Here is a 17,404-nt window from a genome sequence, read left to right as displayed (position 1 = left end):
CATGTTTGACTTGCAGAAGAGGCTATAGTAAAGCAAACAGTTAAAGGAAAATGCCCTGTTAGGAGGTGATCTGGAGAATACAGTACACTTGGGACTTATGAACCATTAACTTTCAACTAGTTGATGCTTTTTGTCAAGCATAAGTGACATGCAAAGATAGCTCAGAGCATTTTCTAACCCACACATTACCAGGGTAGTTTCTTCAAGCTAATGAAATTTATGATAAAATAAAAACTGTTGGATTACTTGAGCGTTACTTATTTTTATGATTTTTGCAAAAAGAATGTGTTTGTACTAAAACATTGATCAGAAAAACAAACTAAATTTATCGAAAGCAGAAAATTGATGAAACTCATTAAGATTTCAAATGTACTCATTTTCTTAAAACCTATTATGAATTGATATGTATCACGCAATTAATTTGTGAAGATCAATGCCTATCCCAAATACATTTGCCAGTGAGCTGAGTAGAATATGAGCAATACATATTAACCTGCAGCAGAACGAGTTCAGACTGCAAAGTGATTTTTAATCAGTGATGTGGACACGCTCCCACATACATTCTAAAGCTTTAGGTGCATTAGTCAACAATAATGTTATCTTTAAATCCAAGCTCAAATTATGACGTTAAACTACAATACAGGAATGTTTTGTTATCATTTATAAGGGTCCTTGTTTGTATTTGTTCAGTTTGTGTAATAAGTTCTAGTGTATTGTAGTTTTATTATCATATGATAACAAATGAGAAGTGATCATTGTAAAATAGACCGAGGTGGAGGTTCAAGGACAGAAATACAAAAGACACTGTAAAAAGAACAAAACACAAGATCAGAAAAACCATGAATTAATAAAAAATTAGCATTCAGTTTATTCTCAGGAAGACATGGAACATTGGAGTAAATCTAATGCCTTTTTAAGATCTTGTGCTTCACAAACTCTAAAGCAAAAATGAAAGTAAAATGCATAAAAAAAAAAAATGAGTCACTCTTGAATCAAAACTTAAGATGTGCCATATACTTATACAAAATAGCATTTTTCAGTTTCTCAATTGAAAAAAAAAATGTATAACTACAGAACTACGCTTTGCATATTTGCAATGCTGTTGTCAATTTCTCTAGCTACTTCTGCTTAATCTTTTTTTTCCCTCTTAAGTATTCCAAAAACTGCAACATGATTACACAATTATCTTATATTGACATATTAGTCTCATGGGGCAGATATGGTACTATGTAATTAGCTACTGTTTCATGAATTTCTAACTTCCCAATATTCCCTAAACACAGATTACAATTGTTCCGTGGTATTTTCCATCAACCAATGAAAAAGATAATATCCCCAAAGTTGCTTGATATTATGCTATCCTACTTCATGCATTTGAATGTTATCTGTTAAGTATAACTCATTTGCCTGGAGTGTGCACAGGGGCACGATACAAGCACTGAATGGTAAAAAAAAAAACATTCCCATAATGCTGATTACTGTCTAAACTATCATATCCTTCAATTCAGCATCTTTTCAACTTGGGATGTGATGCCAATTGACCAATCAAGGAAATGGACAAAGATAATAGCTATAATATCAGTCTTTGATGAAAAATCTACAGAGATCTTTCTAAAAATTTTACTCTTCATTCTCAAAATATGTCAGTTTTGATCTAAAGATGGATTGATCTAACAGGATTTATGTTTAAATACTTCTGATGGCTCAATACTCAAACAAGTAACAAATGCATTTATAATACTTTAAACCCCTCCCATTAAATAAAAAGGTTAAAATGTTGCTAATAAAGTCATAAGTTAATATTTTTGGTTAAAAACAGCATATTTACACTAATCTACATTAACCATGACAATTACAATTATATTTCTTAACATTAAAGCCTGTATATATACATATATAAAGGTAGATTTCAAATCAATACATAAAAATCACAGCATCTCTGTATTCCAAAACAGCACATTTATCTACATGTACATTATTCATGATTCAAAGGTTTTACTCCACCTTGCAATACAATCAACACACACAGTGCCATGCAAAATCCTCATCAACACAAATCTCTGTGATAAATACAAATGTACCACAACACTTCTCAGCATAAAAAATGATAATGATAAAACACCTCAATGGCATATAGAGATTTTCACACATGTATTGGAGCTTGCATGAAAGGAAAAGAAAATTACAAGCTGTAAATGTCTATTGCCAAGACATCAGATAGGGCATAACCTTACTTATTAATTAAGGACAATTTCATTAGCCTTGTTCTTATGAGCTACTATAAAGTATGACTGAGAATCAATAGTTGTGAAGGGTAATATCACGACAACCCTGTACTGTGAATTAAGATTAGTGATGTTTTTCCCCCCAAGTTTTAGAGCCCAATACAGCTGCCAGGTTCATTTAAAAACTGAAACCTTGCCTTTTACAGACTCCAATCTATATGGTACCCAATCTGGTGTCAATCTAATCCAGATACTTTCTTGTAAGATGGCAGAAATACCAATGAAAAAATAACTGATTGTAATTGGTAACTATGAATAAAAGGAAGGCGATGGTTTTAAGTACTGTACATAGAGTAGGCTAGTTGACCCCAACAGCCGATAATCTGCAAGAATATAAAACTCAGGACTGGCATCTAATAACATGATTATTAGACACAGACAAATATATCAAAATGGCAATTTTCTGAGAAATAGGCACATAAGTACACAATGAAAATGATTCAATAATACTAGTTGATAGAAATGTGATTGAGATAATGAAATGATCATGGGTAATAGTCAAATAGCCAATTATTGAAAAATGTCAATCACCAAATAGATACCATTCAAGGTTCCATTAGAATTCATTGCAGTGCTCTAACCCTCAATACTGAAATGCTATATTTTATACATCTAGAGCATGCATTAAATTGACATAAAATTGATGGAACTACTCAAAGAGAGGGTGCAGACTCCAGTTTTAAATGCTGTGTTTAAAAAAACATCACCACCTTTTAAAATTTAGCTTTAACAGTTAAGGTATATATATATATATATATATATATATATATATATATATATATATATATATATATATATATATATCACAATGACATCTATCCTCATTACAAATAAAATACTCTTTTACATATATTTTGAGATGTACAGGAAATCTGCAAGAGAACAGTCAACACTGTCTATATCTCAATCACACCTGTCCTGTCTGAGAGGTCTGCACTGCTGCGTAGCCGATGTGGGTGTCTTCTGTAAGTCTGAATGGCTTGGTCATCCTTTTCATGCATGCCTGGACCTTGTGTCTGTTCATGTAGATAACGGCTAGTGTCAGTACGCCCAGGATGCCACAGACCACACTAAGTGCCACATAGGAGCCAGGCAGTGACTTCTGAGGGAAGTCCTCTGAGCAGACCAGTTCACCCTGGGTCAGATCTAAAATCTTGTGATCAGCCAGTTGTATTGGTAATTCACATTGGAGTGTTTGTTTGTCAATAACGAAGTGACTGCTGTTACTCACCTTCAGCCAATTATAGAAATCCTGTAAGTCACAATCACAGAGAAATGGATTGTTACCAAGATATACATTGGTGAGCTGCAGTTTTTTCAGAGCAGTCAGGAATTCTGACTTCAACACTGAGATATTATTCTGAGTCAGATTAAGATGTTTCAGTTTGCTAGAGCAGGTCACATTCAGGTTCATTGTGCCTATTGAGCCAATCTTGTTGTTAGACAGATCCAACCACTGGAGATTCGGGATCTTGCACAACATATCCTGTGCATTAATGGGAAAAATTTCTATCTCATTCTTGGATAAATCCAAGTATTTCAACTGAATTATATTACTATCAGTCAAAATAAAACGCATGAAAGTCATATACTGTGTGCTAGGATTATCCTGCAATGCATTCCTTAAGTTCAAAGTCTCTAAACTGCCCAAATTGCTGAACACCCGCGTGTGGTTGTCCAGCATCCAGTTGTTTTCATTCAATGTGAGGATTCTTAGATTAGGAATGCAATGGAATGACTGGCCTGGTATCACTCTGATGCTGTTATTGGAAAGATCCAGACTGGTTAAGTTCTTATGCTGCAGTGTGCTGTCATGGGAGCAGTTTCCCACTACGTTGATAGGAAGCTCTTGGATGTTGTTCCCAGTGAACACAACTGTCCTTGCATTCAGTGGCACTTGTTTTAGAACATCAGCATTTTGAAAGTTTGTGTTTCGGCAAGTAAATGTGGCTGTGGTGTCGTTACATGAGCACCCCTGTGGCAGGTCCTTGGGACAGGTGAGGTTGGGCAGGGCACTGATCCCCCAACCAGAGAGACATAACACTGTGAAAGCAGCTACAGTGAAAACAGAACTGTGATGCAGCACTTCCATTTTGTTGTTTGTGGCGAACCTGGAACAAAAAAAAAAAAAAAACTCAGAATTTATATATAAGTCAGTGCACTGAATGCATACCAACAAGAAAAAATCAATAGGAACATAAACATGTCTCTTACAGAAAAGTAATTGCCCATTTTTTGCAGATTGCCTAAACAATACACAGTAAAAATCTAATCCACAGAAAAAACCAACGAGATAAAATGAAAGCTAATTATAATGCCTACTTAAAAGTCTTTTAATCTAACACAAAATTATATGAATAGGTTATATACAATGAACTAATGAAACTTCACTAAAAATAAATGAAATTGTTTGTATAAAAAAATAATAATATTATCATGCTTTCAGAAGTGTATTTTCCCACATTGTTTGTTATCTGATGGCAATCTTCGCATCATAAGACAGTTGAACCCTCCAATTTCATCAACATTTCTTGTCAGCATATTACATGCTCTGAGCATTATCTCCGTTTTTGAAATTTTCATTACAAGTATTTTACATAAAGCTTAACAAAGTCTTGCAAAGGACTTCAAATTGAAGAATGATCAAGCATCAAACTTATTTTATTTCAATTTGGAAATAATTGAAAATAAATTAATAATAATAATAATAATAATCAAATATCTTTAATTTATTTGCCTTAAAAGATGAACTATAAAATTCCAAGTGTGCAATTTTCAAAGCATGTCGAGCACCAGCTCAATACTACTTCACTGCTTGTTATTTTTTGTATACCCAACCATGCTGCGCTACTCAAGTCTAACAGTGCATGCAGCCAGTGTCGGACAAAAAGATAATTTGGAGTAATAAAAATTATCTTAAAATGCGATAAAAATACACACAGGCCATCGATGTTAACATTAAAAAAATACAAAATATATTACAAGCTATAACTGCGAACTTCTTTTTCAAAACAATCCATCTGTTTACCTTTAAAGTATGTTGAGATCACATTCCGTCCGCAACACCACGACGCAACAGGTACCTGCTTCACGGCGAATCAAAAGTAGGTCAAAGTAAAGGTGTAAATAATCGGGCTTAAATTCTTTCTGCTCAATGATTGGATGGCTTTTGTGAAAGTTGGTCTGATAATTTTGGGCTTTTTTGGCAATACTAGATAAGTCATTAGTGCAGATACATGGTTTTTATATCTGTTGAATACAAAAATGAAAACAATTTGTTAATTATTCATAAAATACCAAGAAAACCTTCTCCCGCCTTCCCAGGGACTGACAAATTTGACCAATCAAGATGTACTTCCAAGCGCGTGCATTGGAAGACATATTGTATTTTTCTTGATGAAGGCAACTTTTGGTTTAAAACAGCGAATTAAAAGAATATTTTGACCCGGAAAACCACTGCTGACACGCTTTCAGTGTTGAAGATAGCCAAGGACGACTGTACATGACGTGATCAAAGGTAAGCTTACAGATTGCCTTCTTATGCACTGGAGATCACAAATGGAATTCGATGTTTTCTTACCTCCTAGATGGAGAGAATCTTAAAACCGAGTAATTGAAAAGGTTGTAAAGCAATCATTTTAAGTGTAGGCATTCCGTGCAAGGTCCTTAAGCAACGGATAAACTGCCGAATGCTTGAATTCCTAGAGTGCGTAACTGGGAGTTTGCAGAGAGCCACAGTTGATCAAGGTTATCGACAAATAGAACAGTTCGCGTTGCTTTATCCATTGATGGATTATTTCTTAAAACTTAATTCATTTTAATCCTCTAATATTTGTTTAATTAATTGTAGAAAATTCATCAAACCAGATATAATCTGGTGGTTAAGGTGTGCTACTGATATCCCGTTTATGTTACGCCCTCCTACATGTTTTGTTTTCTCTACTTCTGTGGATAATGGTAGATAAATGAAGGATATGATTCATGTAAATATGTTCAAAGGTCTTTATTCTAATATTTTGGCCAGAAGGTTAGAGCATAATCTTGTATCATTTTTTTTTGTTACATTGTGCAGTGTTCTCAATAATTTTTTTAAAATCCGAGTCCATGGGACTCACATGTTTGACAAAATGTGAGTCCCATGTAAATTTTCCGAGTCCTTCTCTTGAAGAAGAAAAAAAAATAAGTACCATTTAGAATTGCACAAATGTGTTTATTGAAATACATGTAACAGGTCAAAATTATGTAAAAATATAGCAAAATAAAAATATAACATCTTAGCTGACGTATAGTGTCCCTTCATTGACTGAAGTAGGCAAAGGTCCGGGTAGAGATTTAGAGCCAAGTTATGAGATACCAAAAAGTACACAGTTTTCATCTGATGACCGAGGTTGTCATCTGTTTTTTGTTCCGCTGTGGATATAGCCTGCTGTAGAGCTGACTGGCCCTTAAGAGTAGAAGCCGCTTGCTTATGTTGTTCGGACTGCACGTGTCGAACAAGTGTAGATCTCTGGTAATCACTGCATCCAGGATCAGTTGTAAAAACGTTACTCTTCTTGGCACGTTTACAAATGGAGCAAAACATAAAGTTGTCCGTGACATAAAGCCAGTCTTTAAAACTGGGATCTTCCAGCCAGGTTTTGTTGAAAGTCCGGATCTTTTTTTTTAGCATGGGACTGCGCCATTTTGAGACATTACAACCACCTGCATTCGGCACACCTCGGTCTTTTTCGTCAGGGATAACCTCGGCCGTAATGAGCGCCATTTTGCGTATTGCGTCATTCGGTAGATGGCGCACTAAGTGATGTGACAGCCCCAGCAAACTGCCAAACACGGTGTGTTTTTGTAAATTAATACGCTAGTTTCACCAATCACATCACTCATTCTGTATAATTTTCGTGGTCACTAAGATAATCATCCCTTTCAGTTGTTTTTTTTTATCTCTCCCACTAATCACCCGCCTAAACAGGACCGCATTTTTTTTCGTCCCTGGGACGAAAGGGTGTTGATTATTTTACGTCCTTTTTAATTTCATTGCGTTTTTCACATATTGGGACGCCGTAAATGAGAACACTGTTGTGCTGTCACAGAAATTATCATAATGTGTTCATTTTGTTTTAATATAGGCATTGGCTGACATTTGCCCACAACCATGTCAATGACAACCAGGTCAAAGCGGGGTTCCGCCAGTGCTTCAACTGTCGAAGATGTCAAGACTTCATCACCTCCAAGTAAAAGAACTAAAGTAGGGAAAGTTGCTGTGACTCCCACCAGAAGCACAAGACATAAGTCTGTGGAAGATGTTAAGTCTGAGAAAGAATGTGACCAGGCTAAAATTGAAGTTGGAAGGTAATTTTATTGCAATGTTATATTTATTACGCGGTGCTTTTGTATTTACAACAACAAATAAATAGGTGATAATTGCACTTTTTGATGTTTAAGTTTCTAGTATTTGGCTTTTATTTATTATACTATTCTTAGATCCTCAAAAAGAAACACAACATCTGGAGCACAGGCAACTACCACAAGGGAAGCAAAAGTAACAGCACCAAAGACAAGAAACAGCCCTGTCAAAAAGCCTGATAAGTCAAATGCTGTTCAGAAACAAGCTGAGCAACAGACAGACACAAACCAAAAGTCAGCTGCAAAGACGGAGCCTCTAACAGAGACAGATGAGTGTAAGATGCAAACTCAGGTTCCCAAAACCTTGCCTATGGAAACTTCAAACTCAACTGATTTGTCTGATACATTGGGATCCCCTCTGAGGAGGACCTCCAGGAAAAGGGTCTTGAGTAAGAGATTCCAAGACATGGAGGTGGAGTTAATTACACAGCAATCAGCAAAGAAACCAACAACAGGTATTTATATAATCAAGTTACACATTATTTTTCATAATTTCTTCCTAGTTTTTATGTTCTTCAGTGAAGCCAAATGTTTGCATAGATGAAATTTTTTAGTGGACCATTGAAGTAACGTAATTTGCAATTAAAGGTTTGTAATATAAATGAAAATACTTTTAAATCTATTTAATTTCAGCCCAAGATGCAAAGTCGCCAGAAACCAAAGAAGGAATGGCAAGAGGAGGAAGGTAAAAAAAGATAATTCCCTGTATGATATTTCATTCATAAAAGCAAAAGAAAAAAAAATGTTCTCTCTGCTGTAAATACTTCAGTATTTATTTAAATTTTAATTAAAAAATTGTTTATTGATTTTATAAATTTTGAAATTTTTTGTTAAAGGTTTCTCTCTAAAATGTTTAGTATTAAAAAACATTCAACTACCGTTGAAATGATCTCTTTCTAGGAAAAAAGAGATGTCTGTTGCTAAAGGTGACCAGGCTGTTGATGCTTTGGCAAGTGTTCCTGTTGAACCAGTTCCTAGTGCTGTAGTAGATACTGTGGAAATACATGTCAAGATGATAGGTACATTTTAATATTGCAGTTAATGTGATCTAAAGATACAGATAAACAATTAGGTCTTCTCTTTATAAAATAAGGTGGTATTGGGAAATTTCATGTTATGATATAAATTAGGGAAATTGTGACATTAATAAACAAACTAATGTTTTGAATAAATATAAGTTATAGTAGTTAATTAAATGAAAAGCAACAGGGATCTTCCTAAGTCATTCACAATTATTTTGAAAAAAAAATTCTATTTAAACCAGAAGACTCAAAAAAAGATGAAACTGAGGCCCTCACTCAGACAGAAAATACTGCAGAAGTCCAAGAAGTCTCAGTAACTGCTCAGCCAGAAGATGTTGACAAAGCAGCAGAGGCCATAAGTATGGAGCAGCAGACAGCTGAGACGGCAGCCATATTGCAGGAACTGTCTGATGTGCTCAGTTCTATCACAGGGAATGCTCCAGTGCAACAAGAGGGGGTGGCAGAGGAGAACCCTCAGCAGGAGCTTCTAGGTAGGTTTGATAGGTCAGGGAAGAGCTTGGACTGAGTTTTATTACAGTATTACATAATGTTACAACTGGGTGTAATGCACTTGAATTCAGAAGTTCAAGGTCTGTCTGGCAATTCCTGATTTTAGATTTATTTATAGGAAGATGAGGAAACACAAGCAGCTCTACTTTGAAAATCTTAAACTTGCTTTAATCTTGGTATATAAAGAATTAATGTCCTAACTAAATTAAAATCCTAACAAAATTTAATTAAAAAAAAATTAAATTTAAACAAGATAAAACAAAGTCCATTATTAATTGCATATAAAGGCTGGCAACTCCATTATAAGTAACAAGGGTTATCTATGTAAATAAAAAGTTAATGCGGAAAAAATCTGAAGATACGTTTTGGGATCTATTTAAGCTGTTGAAAGTTTTCTTTCATAGTGTATACAGTATATTTACCTATTTGGCATAAATCTACTTTACGTGACTTCATTGATTTTGTGCTCTTCTCAACAGAGCCCAGCAATGGAGCCGCTGCTGACAATTCAGTAGTATTACTGGTGGAACCCCATAAAGGTGAACCATCAAATTCCAATGACCACAGTTATGGAAACAGCAGTGTGAAGCTTGATGTCCCTGTGCCTGTTACAACAACAACGACAGCAACAACGACAGCAACAGCAACAATTGTAGAGACCTTTGAAGGGACGCGTATTATGCAGCCTGCTGGCAAGGGGCCCAACATTGTGATAGTGAAGCCTAGCAGCCTGCAGCAGGGGAAGGAAGGGGGGTCAGGGGTGGTAGAAGAGACGGGAGAAGAGTTGGAGGTTAGTAAGGGACATGTCTTTCAATATGAAGCCATATTTTATTAACCAAATAATGTAAAAGTTTTAATCAATCAAAAGTTCTAATAAAGCTGACAAAAAAGGTTTATGTGTAAGAGGCATGTAAATGTGGACATGGAGAGAAACATGACTCCTTGTTAGTTTAAGGCTAAGATTATTAGTACCACCAGCGTATACGCTGGCGGTACTCATGGTTTTAGTCCCGGCCCGTCTCGTACAGCTCTGCCGGCTCCGCCGGCTCCTGCGGCTCCGCCGGCTCCGCAGTCGGGCGCCGGAAACAAGTCACCGTTACCGCTTCTCCTCCTAGACCGCAAGGACCTGTGTCCCCATCTCTTGGATTTAGGTCACATATAATGTCAACTTGAACCCCCTGGTATTTTTGTCTCAGTTGGTGCATTGGTCTGGGTGTGATGCTCACTGAAATGCACCCTTGTCAAAATTTTTGAAAATTTGATGCTAAATATCTCCCAAACTGAAGGAATTTTGGAAAAAGTTACTATAGAGGTCTGACCAAAAGTCATATATGGAGTTTCCAAATATGCCCTTGGATTTGACATTTGACCTTTATTTCAAGGTCAAACAGGCCAAAATTTTCTAAAAATGGGAATTTTCTGCAAAAAAAGAATTGTTTGTGCCAATTTTCGGAAACTACACAGACCTAAGCTTTCATATTATAGTGAGGGCTACTATTTAGGGACTCCTTTCATCTTCGTGGGTTTGGGGTCAATCGGTGCATTTTCACGGGAGAAGCAGTCATTTGATGCCGAAACTAAAAACTCTGTAATTGTGGAACTGTTTACACTAGAGACGTCTTGTTTTTTGCATGAAGTACAGCTTGTCAAGCACAATACTAAAGGTGGTGTCCATTTTCTTATTTTCCATACGGTTTAGGAGTTGCACTTTATTAAATAGTACAACAATGCAATATTCAGTAGTTAACATAAAATGAAAAAAAATACTCCCAAAATTAGCAGAGATACGCCCATAGAATTTGAATAGGAAGTCATTAACTAGCAATCTAACTGTGACCTTGAAATTGACCTTTGACCTACTTTTCATGATGAACTTCACTTTGCAAGTTTTCTGGTCCTTATATTTTCTTTCTCTTTTAACTCCAAACCTGGCAGAGATAGGTCCATAGTTACTATTGAAGTTGAATAGGAAGTCATATACTGGCAATCTAAATGTGACCTTGAAATTGACCTTTGACCTACTTTTTATCATGAATTGAACTTTGCAAATTTTGGTTCCCTTTTGTCTCCAAAACTGGCAGAGATAGGTCCATAATTACTATTGAACTTGAATAGGAAGTCATATACTGGCAATCTTACTGTGACCTTGAAATTGACCTTTGACCTACTTTTCACCATGAACTGAACTTTGCAAATTTTGCTTCCCTTTTATCTCCAAAACTGGCAGAGATAGGTCCATAGTTTTTATTGAACTTGAATAGGAAGTCATATACTTGCACATATTGGTGGTGAAAGCAAAATGTGCAGTACTGTAATGGATAATAAATTTTGAACTCCGGAAAAATAAAACATAAGGCTTGGCAAAGCAGACAACTTGTGGTCAAAAATGATATTATTTCATCAAATTTGAACATCTGGAACTTCAGAGCACCTCTTATTTCAAGAATTTTGACCAAAATGACATTTTCTTTATTTTAATTTATTTTTTCTGTAGGAAATTTATGGCACATTATGGTAACTCCAAAATTAAAACATTTAGTCCCTTATATCTCCAAAACTGGCAGAGATAGGTCCATAGTTACTATTGAACTTGAATAGGAAGTCAGAGATAGGTCCATAGTTTCTATTGAACTTGCATGGAAAGTCATATACTGGCAATCTAAGTGTGACCTTGAAATTGACCTTTGACCTACTTTTTATCATGAATTGAACTTTGCAAATTTTGGTTCCCTTTTATCTCCAAAACTGGCAGAGATAGGTCCATAGTTTCTATTGAACTTGCATGGAAAGTCAAATACTGGCAATCTAAATATGACCTTGAAATTGACCTTTGACCTACTTTTAACTATGAACTGAACTTTGCAAATTTCTTTCTCTTTTAACTCCAAACCTGGCAGAGATAGGTCCATAGTTACCATTAAAGTTGAATAGGAAGTCATATACTGGCAATTTACTGTGACCTTGAAATTGACCTTTGACCTACCTTACGATGAACTTAACTTTGATTGTACCATTTTAAGTTATATATATTTTTTTGCATATTTTGAAAATTCTTGTTGATTGCATTTTTACAGCTTGTCAAGCATAAGACTGGTGGCTGTGTCCCTTCTTTTGTGTATGTGGGGGTCTATATGAATGCGCTTGCTCCAGCTGGTGGTACAATATTCGGAGGCGGTATCGCCTCTCTGATCCTCTAGTTCATTGTGTTGATGACAAGGGTTTTCCCAGCAAACTGTCAAGCCATCATTTGGACGGCCACCAGCATCACTGGATGGTCTATATTTTCAAAGACGGCTGGACGGCTTATAGATTTTTTTGGAAATATGATGGCTTCAGGCATACTTGGACTACCTGAAATTTTGTGAGAAATTACAGATGTTAATTTTGGACAGCCTGTACCCCCAATCCTGGGAGAAGCCCTGGTTGATGAACAAAACTGTACTAATTCAATATACTTGTCATTATTCTAGAACACCACAGTGTATGTGGATGTGGTACTGAAGGATGGGATGTTTATGTACAAATGTCAAGAATGTGATTATATCACAAACAAGAAGACCAATTATTACAAGCACAGGAAAATACATATGAGTAAGTTTTGCTTGGTTGTTTATGCATAAGCATTGTTACTCTGTGTAGTGTATCTTGAAAAAAAAATGACCTGAAATAAAATTATATGGTGATTACTTGCTGCGGTACTTGCATTCCTACAACGTCAGTTATATTCATTCATTTATTCTGTAGCCTCTCGGCCCCATGTCTGCCAGCACTGCAACTACAAGACATCCACCAGCAGCAACCTGAAGCGCCATATGTCCCAGCACACTAACGAGAGGAATTTTAAGTGTACGCAGTGTGGCCTGGCTTTCAGGCAGAAGATCCACTTAGAGAGACACATCAAATATAGGCATGAGGTAATGTTATAACTTTAAGTGTTTAAAATGATCAAAATGTAAAGTGTTTCTAAAGGGACTGAACATGTGTTTCTACCTATGAGGCATGACATGTAGAAACCATGCACTTGATAATCATCATAATGATATTATACAAGAGGCAATGAAACACCTATTTTGCCGTTTGTTTAAATATTGCTCTTGATCACTGTTGTTGCTGGTGTTAAATGTTTGCCAGTTATTGTAAAGAATATATACTTAATGATTTGAGTAAAAGCTATCATTAGTTGGAAGTAGAAAAAAATTTACAGTATAGTGCAATTTCAATATTAAAGGTGATAGAATAAAAAAATTTAAGTGCACAAAACATGTTTTATGTGTGTTGAAAGTAATCTTCACTACTTTGTTTAAGGAGATGGCTATAGATTACAACTATTCTTTGATTTTTAGACTATAAAAGGATCTTGAAAAAATGTGCACAGAAGAATAGAATGATAAATTATAGAATTTGCTTTCTTTCAGGAAAAGAAAGTCACCTGCCCGTACTGTGATTACACCTGTGCTAACGAGAACCCAGACCTGAAACAGCACATCAAACGCAGGCACGAGGCAAAGGACGAAGTGGAAGGCACTTTCATCTGTCACATATGTAATTTCACCACCAGTAAAAGGAAGGATTTAAAGCAGCATATGAAATTTCACAAGAAAGGCCCAGAGCTGAAATTCTACTGTTCCCATTGCTCCTTTGTTACTGAAGCACAAAGCCGTTTGTTTCGCCATGAGTTGACTCACACCAAGGAGAAACCCTATGCCTGTGGGTTGTGTGAGTATCGTGCCACTCAGCGAGAACATGTGTATCGCCACATGCGTTCTAAGCACAACATCAGTGTAGCAGTGAAATCTAGGAAGAAGTCAATCAGTGGATTAGAACTTGATCCTAGCCAGAGCCAGCAGCCCTCTGCTTCAGATCCACAAGCAGATCTGCAAGCAGCTCCACAATTAGATCCACAAGCAGATCTGCAAGCAGATCCACAGGCAAAAACACAAGCAGATCAACAGGCGGAAACACAAGCAGAAACACAGGCAGAAATACAGGCAGAAACACAAGTAGATCAACAGGCAGAAACACAGGCCACTAGTGATAAAATCAAACCCCAGGTGGAGACAGTGAATGAGGTCCCACCAGACAGCCTTGAAGCCAAGCCAGATTTGAATGCCAGTCTCGATGGCAAGCCACGCAAGAAGTACGACCCTCCAGACTACAGTAATGCTGATAAGCTTTTTGCTTGCAGCTACTGCACCATGAGCTTTGCCAAGCTGTTAAACTTGTACAAGCATGTCCACTCCATGCATGGGGAGGTTCACCCCCAGGATGAAGAAGGCGTGTATTCCTGTGTCATATGTGATTTCAGAACTTCCAAGAAGAACAATCTTCTCATTCACATGCGCAAACACAATGTAATGGATACAGAAGAAGATGATGACCCCTACACCTCGTATGCCTGCATGTTGTGCGAGTACCGCAACAAGCAACGCAGGAATTTGTTCAACCACATGAAGAAGAAACACAAGATCTCTATATTTCTGAAGAAAGATGGTACTGCAAGCTGTGTGGTGGAGGACTCCAGCTGTATCACCATAGTCCAAAGAGATGAAGAAGGCACTTCAGGGGAAAATGTTGCCATTGAAAGAGACCCTATTACCAATAAAGAGAAGAGTGTCAAACTGACTGACCTAGCCCGATCGCTCATGAGTAAGCAGAAAGTGTCAGGTGTTATTAGCAACTCTCCAAATATCCTAGGAAGAAATAGCCATACTGTGAGCCAGTTCGTTTCCTTGTCACCCTATGATAGTAATGTGGTCCACCACGAGGCAGTGGAAGCAATCCAGGGTCTCCAGGCTCTGGCAGGGGATGTGGTCATTGAGTCTGATGGCACCCTGAGTGCTGCTCCCCCTATGGTAGACAATGTCCCAACTATGCCTGCAGCCACCGTGACTGCTGTGTCAGTGACTGGCGGGGCGCAGGGAGGGAAAACCATCATTGGAGATGCTGCCTCAGACATTCAGCTTTCTGCTGAACAGCTGATGAATCTGTCTTCTGGAGATTACATCGAAATAAACGGCGAGATGTACAAAGTTGAGTTCACTACTTCGGATGATTCTCCAGGAAGCAGCTCTCAGAATACTCTGGTAGTACATCAGGAGTAGTGGATGAAAACCTGTGGCATTCAATTTAGAGAATTTTGTGGGCTGTGTTATGCACTAAGAATAAGGCAGTAATTTTTCTTCAATTTCCAAGTCTGTAGGTTGGGAGGGGGGCAAGTACATTACCTGGACAGAGGCTATTCACCTGGATAGCCTCATCTTCTGAGCAAGATGCTCAAGATAGACTGATTAATTTTGGTGATTAGCAACATTGTCAACAAAATCTCTTAAAGGAAGCAAAATAACTTCAAACATTGGAAAGTGAGCTGCTCTATGTTATAATAGGAATAACAGGAGTTATTTGGACCAGAATTTAAGATTGGGTTTTATTAAATAACTCAAGCCACTGGACAGTTGGAAAATTGTTTATGGAATTATTAGTTACAGCAATAGGTGTGCAGTGGGCTCTTTTGAATGTAAAATTTCAAGAGTTAAATCAGAATCTTAGTATGAGAAGTAAGAAACTGAACGTGAACATTGATTTATTAGTTATAGACTAACTATAATATTATGTTAATACAATTGTTATGCCTTGGCTCTGATATTTATGTAGCTGTGTACAGAATCGGCAGGGTTTAGTTGCAGTACACAGGATGACAAGTTCTAGATCTCAAAGCATAGATAGTTGCTGATTTAAGGTGAACTTATTTACTATTCGAATTGTTTTAAGAAATAATGTAATCAACATGTAATGAAATATTAGTTACTGTAGAAAAGCTAGTACACAAAAGGGCTGTCATATGTAGGGTCATTTGGTGACTGATTTCAAGAATTGATTCCTCCCAATACAGACTTACATGATATGTAAATAATTTGAAACTTGTGAACACATGAATAAGTGGGATTCAACAATAAAATCTTTATTTACATTTTACAAGTTTTTTCCTTTTTAGGGAAATATTCCATTCAAAATAAGCATTATGAAATTCTATAACATTAGTCTGAATTTGAATGTTTAAGACTGTTCAGACATTGTAGCACAGGAACTCTGTCTAAAATTGCCAAAAATACTTCTACTCCAAAAATGAAATTCCTTGCACTTTGGGGTAAAATATAATTATTAAATTGTAACAATATTTAATGAAGGCATTCTCAAGATGTAATTCATGCAGTCTACACAAACTATGCCTCCTGAGTTTAGTAACGAAATGAATCTAGGAATTTTTGTTAAATGGTGTAAAAAGATTCTGTAACATCATTGGACTTGAGCAACTATTGTATTTTTTGCACAAATGGATAATGAAGGTACAGCAAACTTTGATGATAAGCAAGCCCCAATCCACCAACAATATTGTTGTTAATTAAAAATACATGTGTATTGCTGATCACATCCACAAATATCAGATATAATTACAAGTTCCACAATACAAGCACCAATACACACAACCTTAACCATCCGACTAGATGACCATGTTAATATATTATCTATCACAGTTGCCATGTAAATTAATAACAGAGCAGTGCTCATATTGGCACAAAAAATTCAATAATTCAATGTGATGCAATGAAAGCACAATAATTCCATAAACAACCACTAATTCTCATCTAATGTGTCATTATTTTTACAAGCACCATTAAAATCTATTTTTCAAAAAAGCTTTTTTCTCCAGTTGCAAATACACGTTGATGCTGCTCAAATTAAGAACTTGGGCAAATGACACTGTAACATTTCTGGTAAGACCAACCACTAAGACATTTAACTCTTATGGCACATTCAAGAACAACTTCCAAAAGTCTGCTGGTTTTCCCTGTCAACATCCAAGAGGTCAGTTTACAATTTCTCACACTGCACAAAACCCTATACTCTGCTTCGAAGTAGATCTTTGTTTTTCTTCACAAAATAAACTTTTGCATATCTTTTGAATCTCATGAAAATAATTCTGCTTGGTTTTCTTCCTCTCCAGCATCCACTGTTTGTCTTTTTTCATCAAACAGGTTTTTAGCATATAGAATCTGCTCTGTTACCTAGAATTGAGTCAAAGGAAAAGATGTCATCATACATAAATGATACTAAATGACTGTTTACCAGGTACAAAATACACTGACTTAGTAAAACAAGTTGTGGTTTCTACAGTGTAAAGACAGAAAA

At 36.4% G+C, this 17,404-nt stretch overlaps 3 protein-coding genes across 8 annotated transcripts in view; 1 reads left to right on the top strand and 2 right to left on the bottom strand.

The window, feature by feature from the left end:
* Positions 1-844: 844 nt before the first annotated feature.
* On the bottom strand, positions 845-5,497 carry LOC106170226 (trophoblast glycoprotein). Its single transcript, XM_013550010.3, has 2 exons — positions 5,314-5,497; positions 845-4,396 (listed from the first exon to the last, which is right to left on the bottom strand). The coding sequence occupies exon 2, from the start codon at positions 4,375-4,377 to the stop codon at positions 3,193-3,195; it is 1,185 nt and encodes a 394-aa protein (XP_013405464.2). The 5' UTR covers positions 4,378-4,396; positions 5,314-5,497; the 3' UTR covers positions 845-3,192.
* A 117-nt stretch (positions 5,498-5,614) lies between these two features.
* LOC106170208 (uncharacterized) lies at positions 5,615-16,184 on the top strand. Of its 3 annotated transcripts, none has more exons than XM_086998790.1 (10): positions 5,615-5,802; positions 7,409-7,631; positions 7,764-8,140; positions 8,319-8,370; positions 8,586-8,704; positions 8,953-9,198; positions 9,697-10,007; positions 12,688-12,808; positions 12,962-13,131; positions 13,633-16,184. In XM_086998790.1, exons 2-10 carry the CDS (start codon positions 7,435-7,437, stop codon positions 15,316-15,318), a joined length of 3,279 nt encoding a protein of 1,092 aa, XP_086854916.1. In that variant the 5' UTR covers positions 5,615-5,802; positions 7,409-7,434; the 3' UTR covers positions 15,319-16,184. The 3 variants fall into 3 exon arrangements, with proteins under 3 accessions (XP_086854916.1, XP_086854915.1, XP_023932243.2); XM_086998789.1 differs by having other exon boundaries at positions 8,950-9,198; XM_024076475.2 differs by lacking the exon at positions 5,615-5,802 and adding an exon at positions 5,861-6,032 and having other exon boundaries at positions 8,950-9,198.
* The window catches only part of LOC106170225 (intermembrane lipid transfer protein VPS13D), a 44,279-nt gene continuing 43,025 nt past the window's right edge, over positions 16,151-17,404 (bottom strand). For all 4 annotated transcript variants that reach the window (XM_024076460.2, XM_086998788.1, XM_024076461.2 and 1 more), the window contains one exon: positions 16,151-17,280. In XM_024076460.2, the coding sequence (XP_023932228.2) occupies positions 17,182-17,280 (99 nt within the window). In that variant the 3' untranslated portion in view covers positions 16,151-17,181. The remainder of the gene's footprint in view (positions 17,281-17,404) is intronic.

The sequence above is a fragment of the Lingula anatina genome, chromosome 1, assembly GCF_051362555.1.
Source record: "Lingula anatina isolate TDL-2025a chromosome 1, LinAna3.0, whole genome shotgun sequence".
In the NCBI taxonomy this organism is placed as follows: Eukaryota; Metazoa; Brachiopoda; class Lingulata; order Lingulida; family Lingulidae; genus Lingula; species Lingula anatina.
Note: the sequence above shows the minus strand (reverse complement) of the source record. Positions and strands in the feature narration are given on the sequence as shown.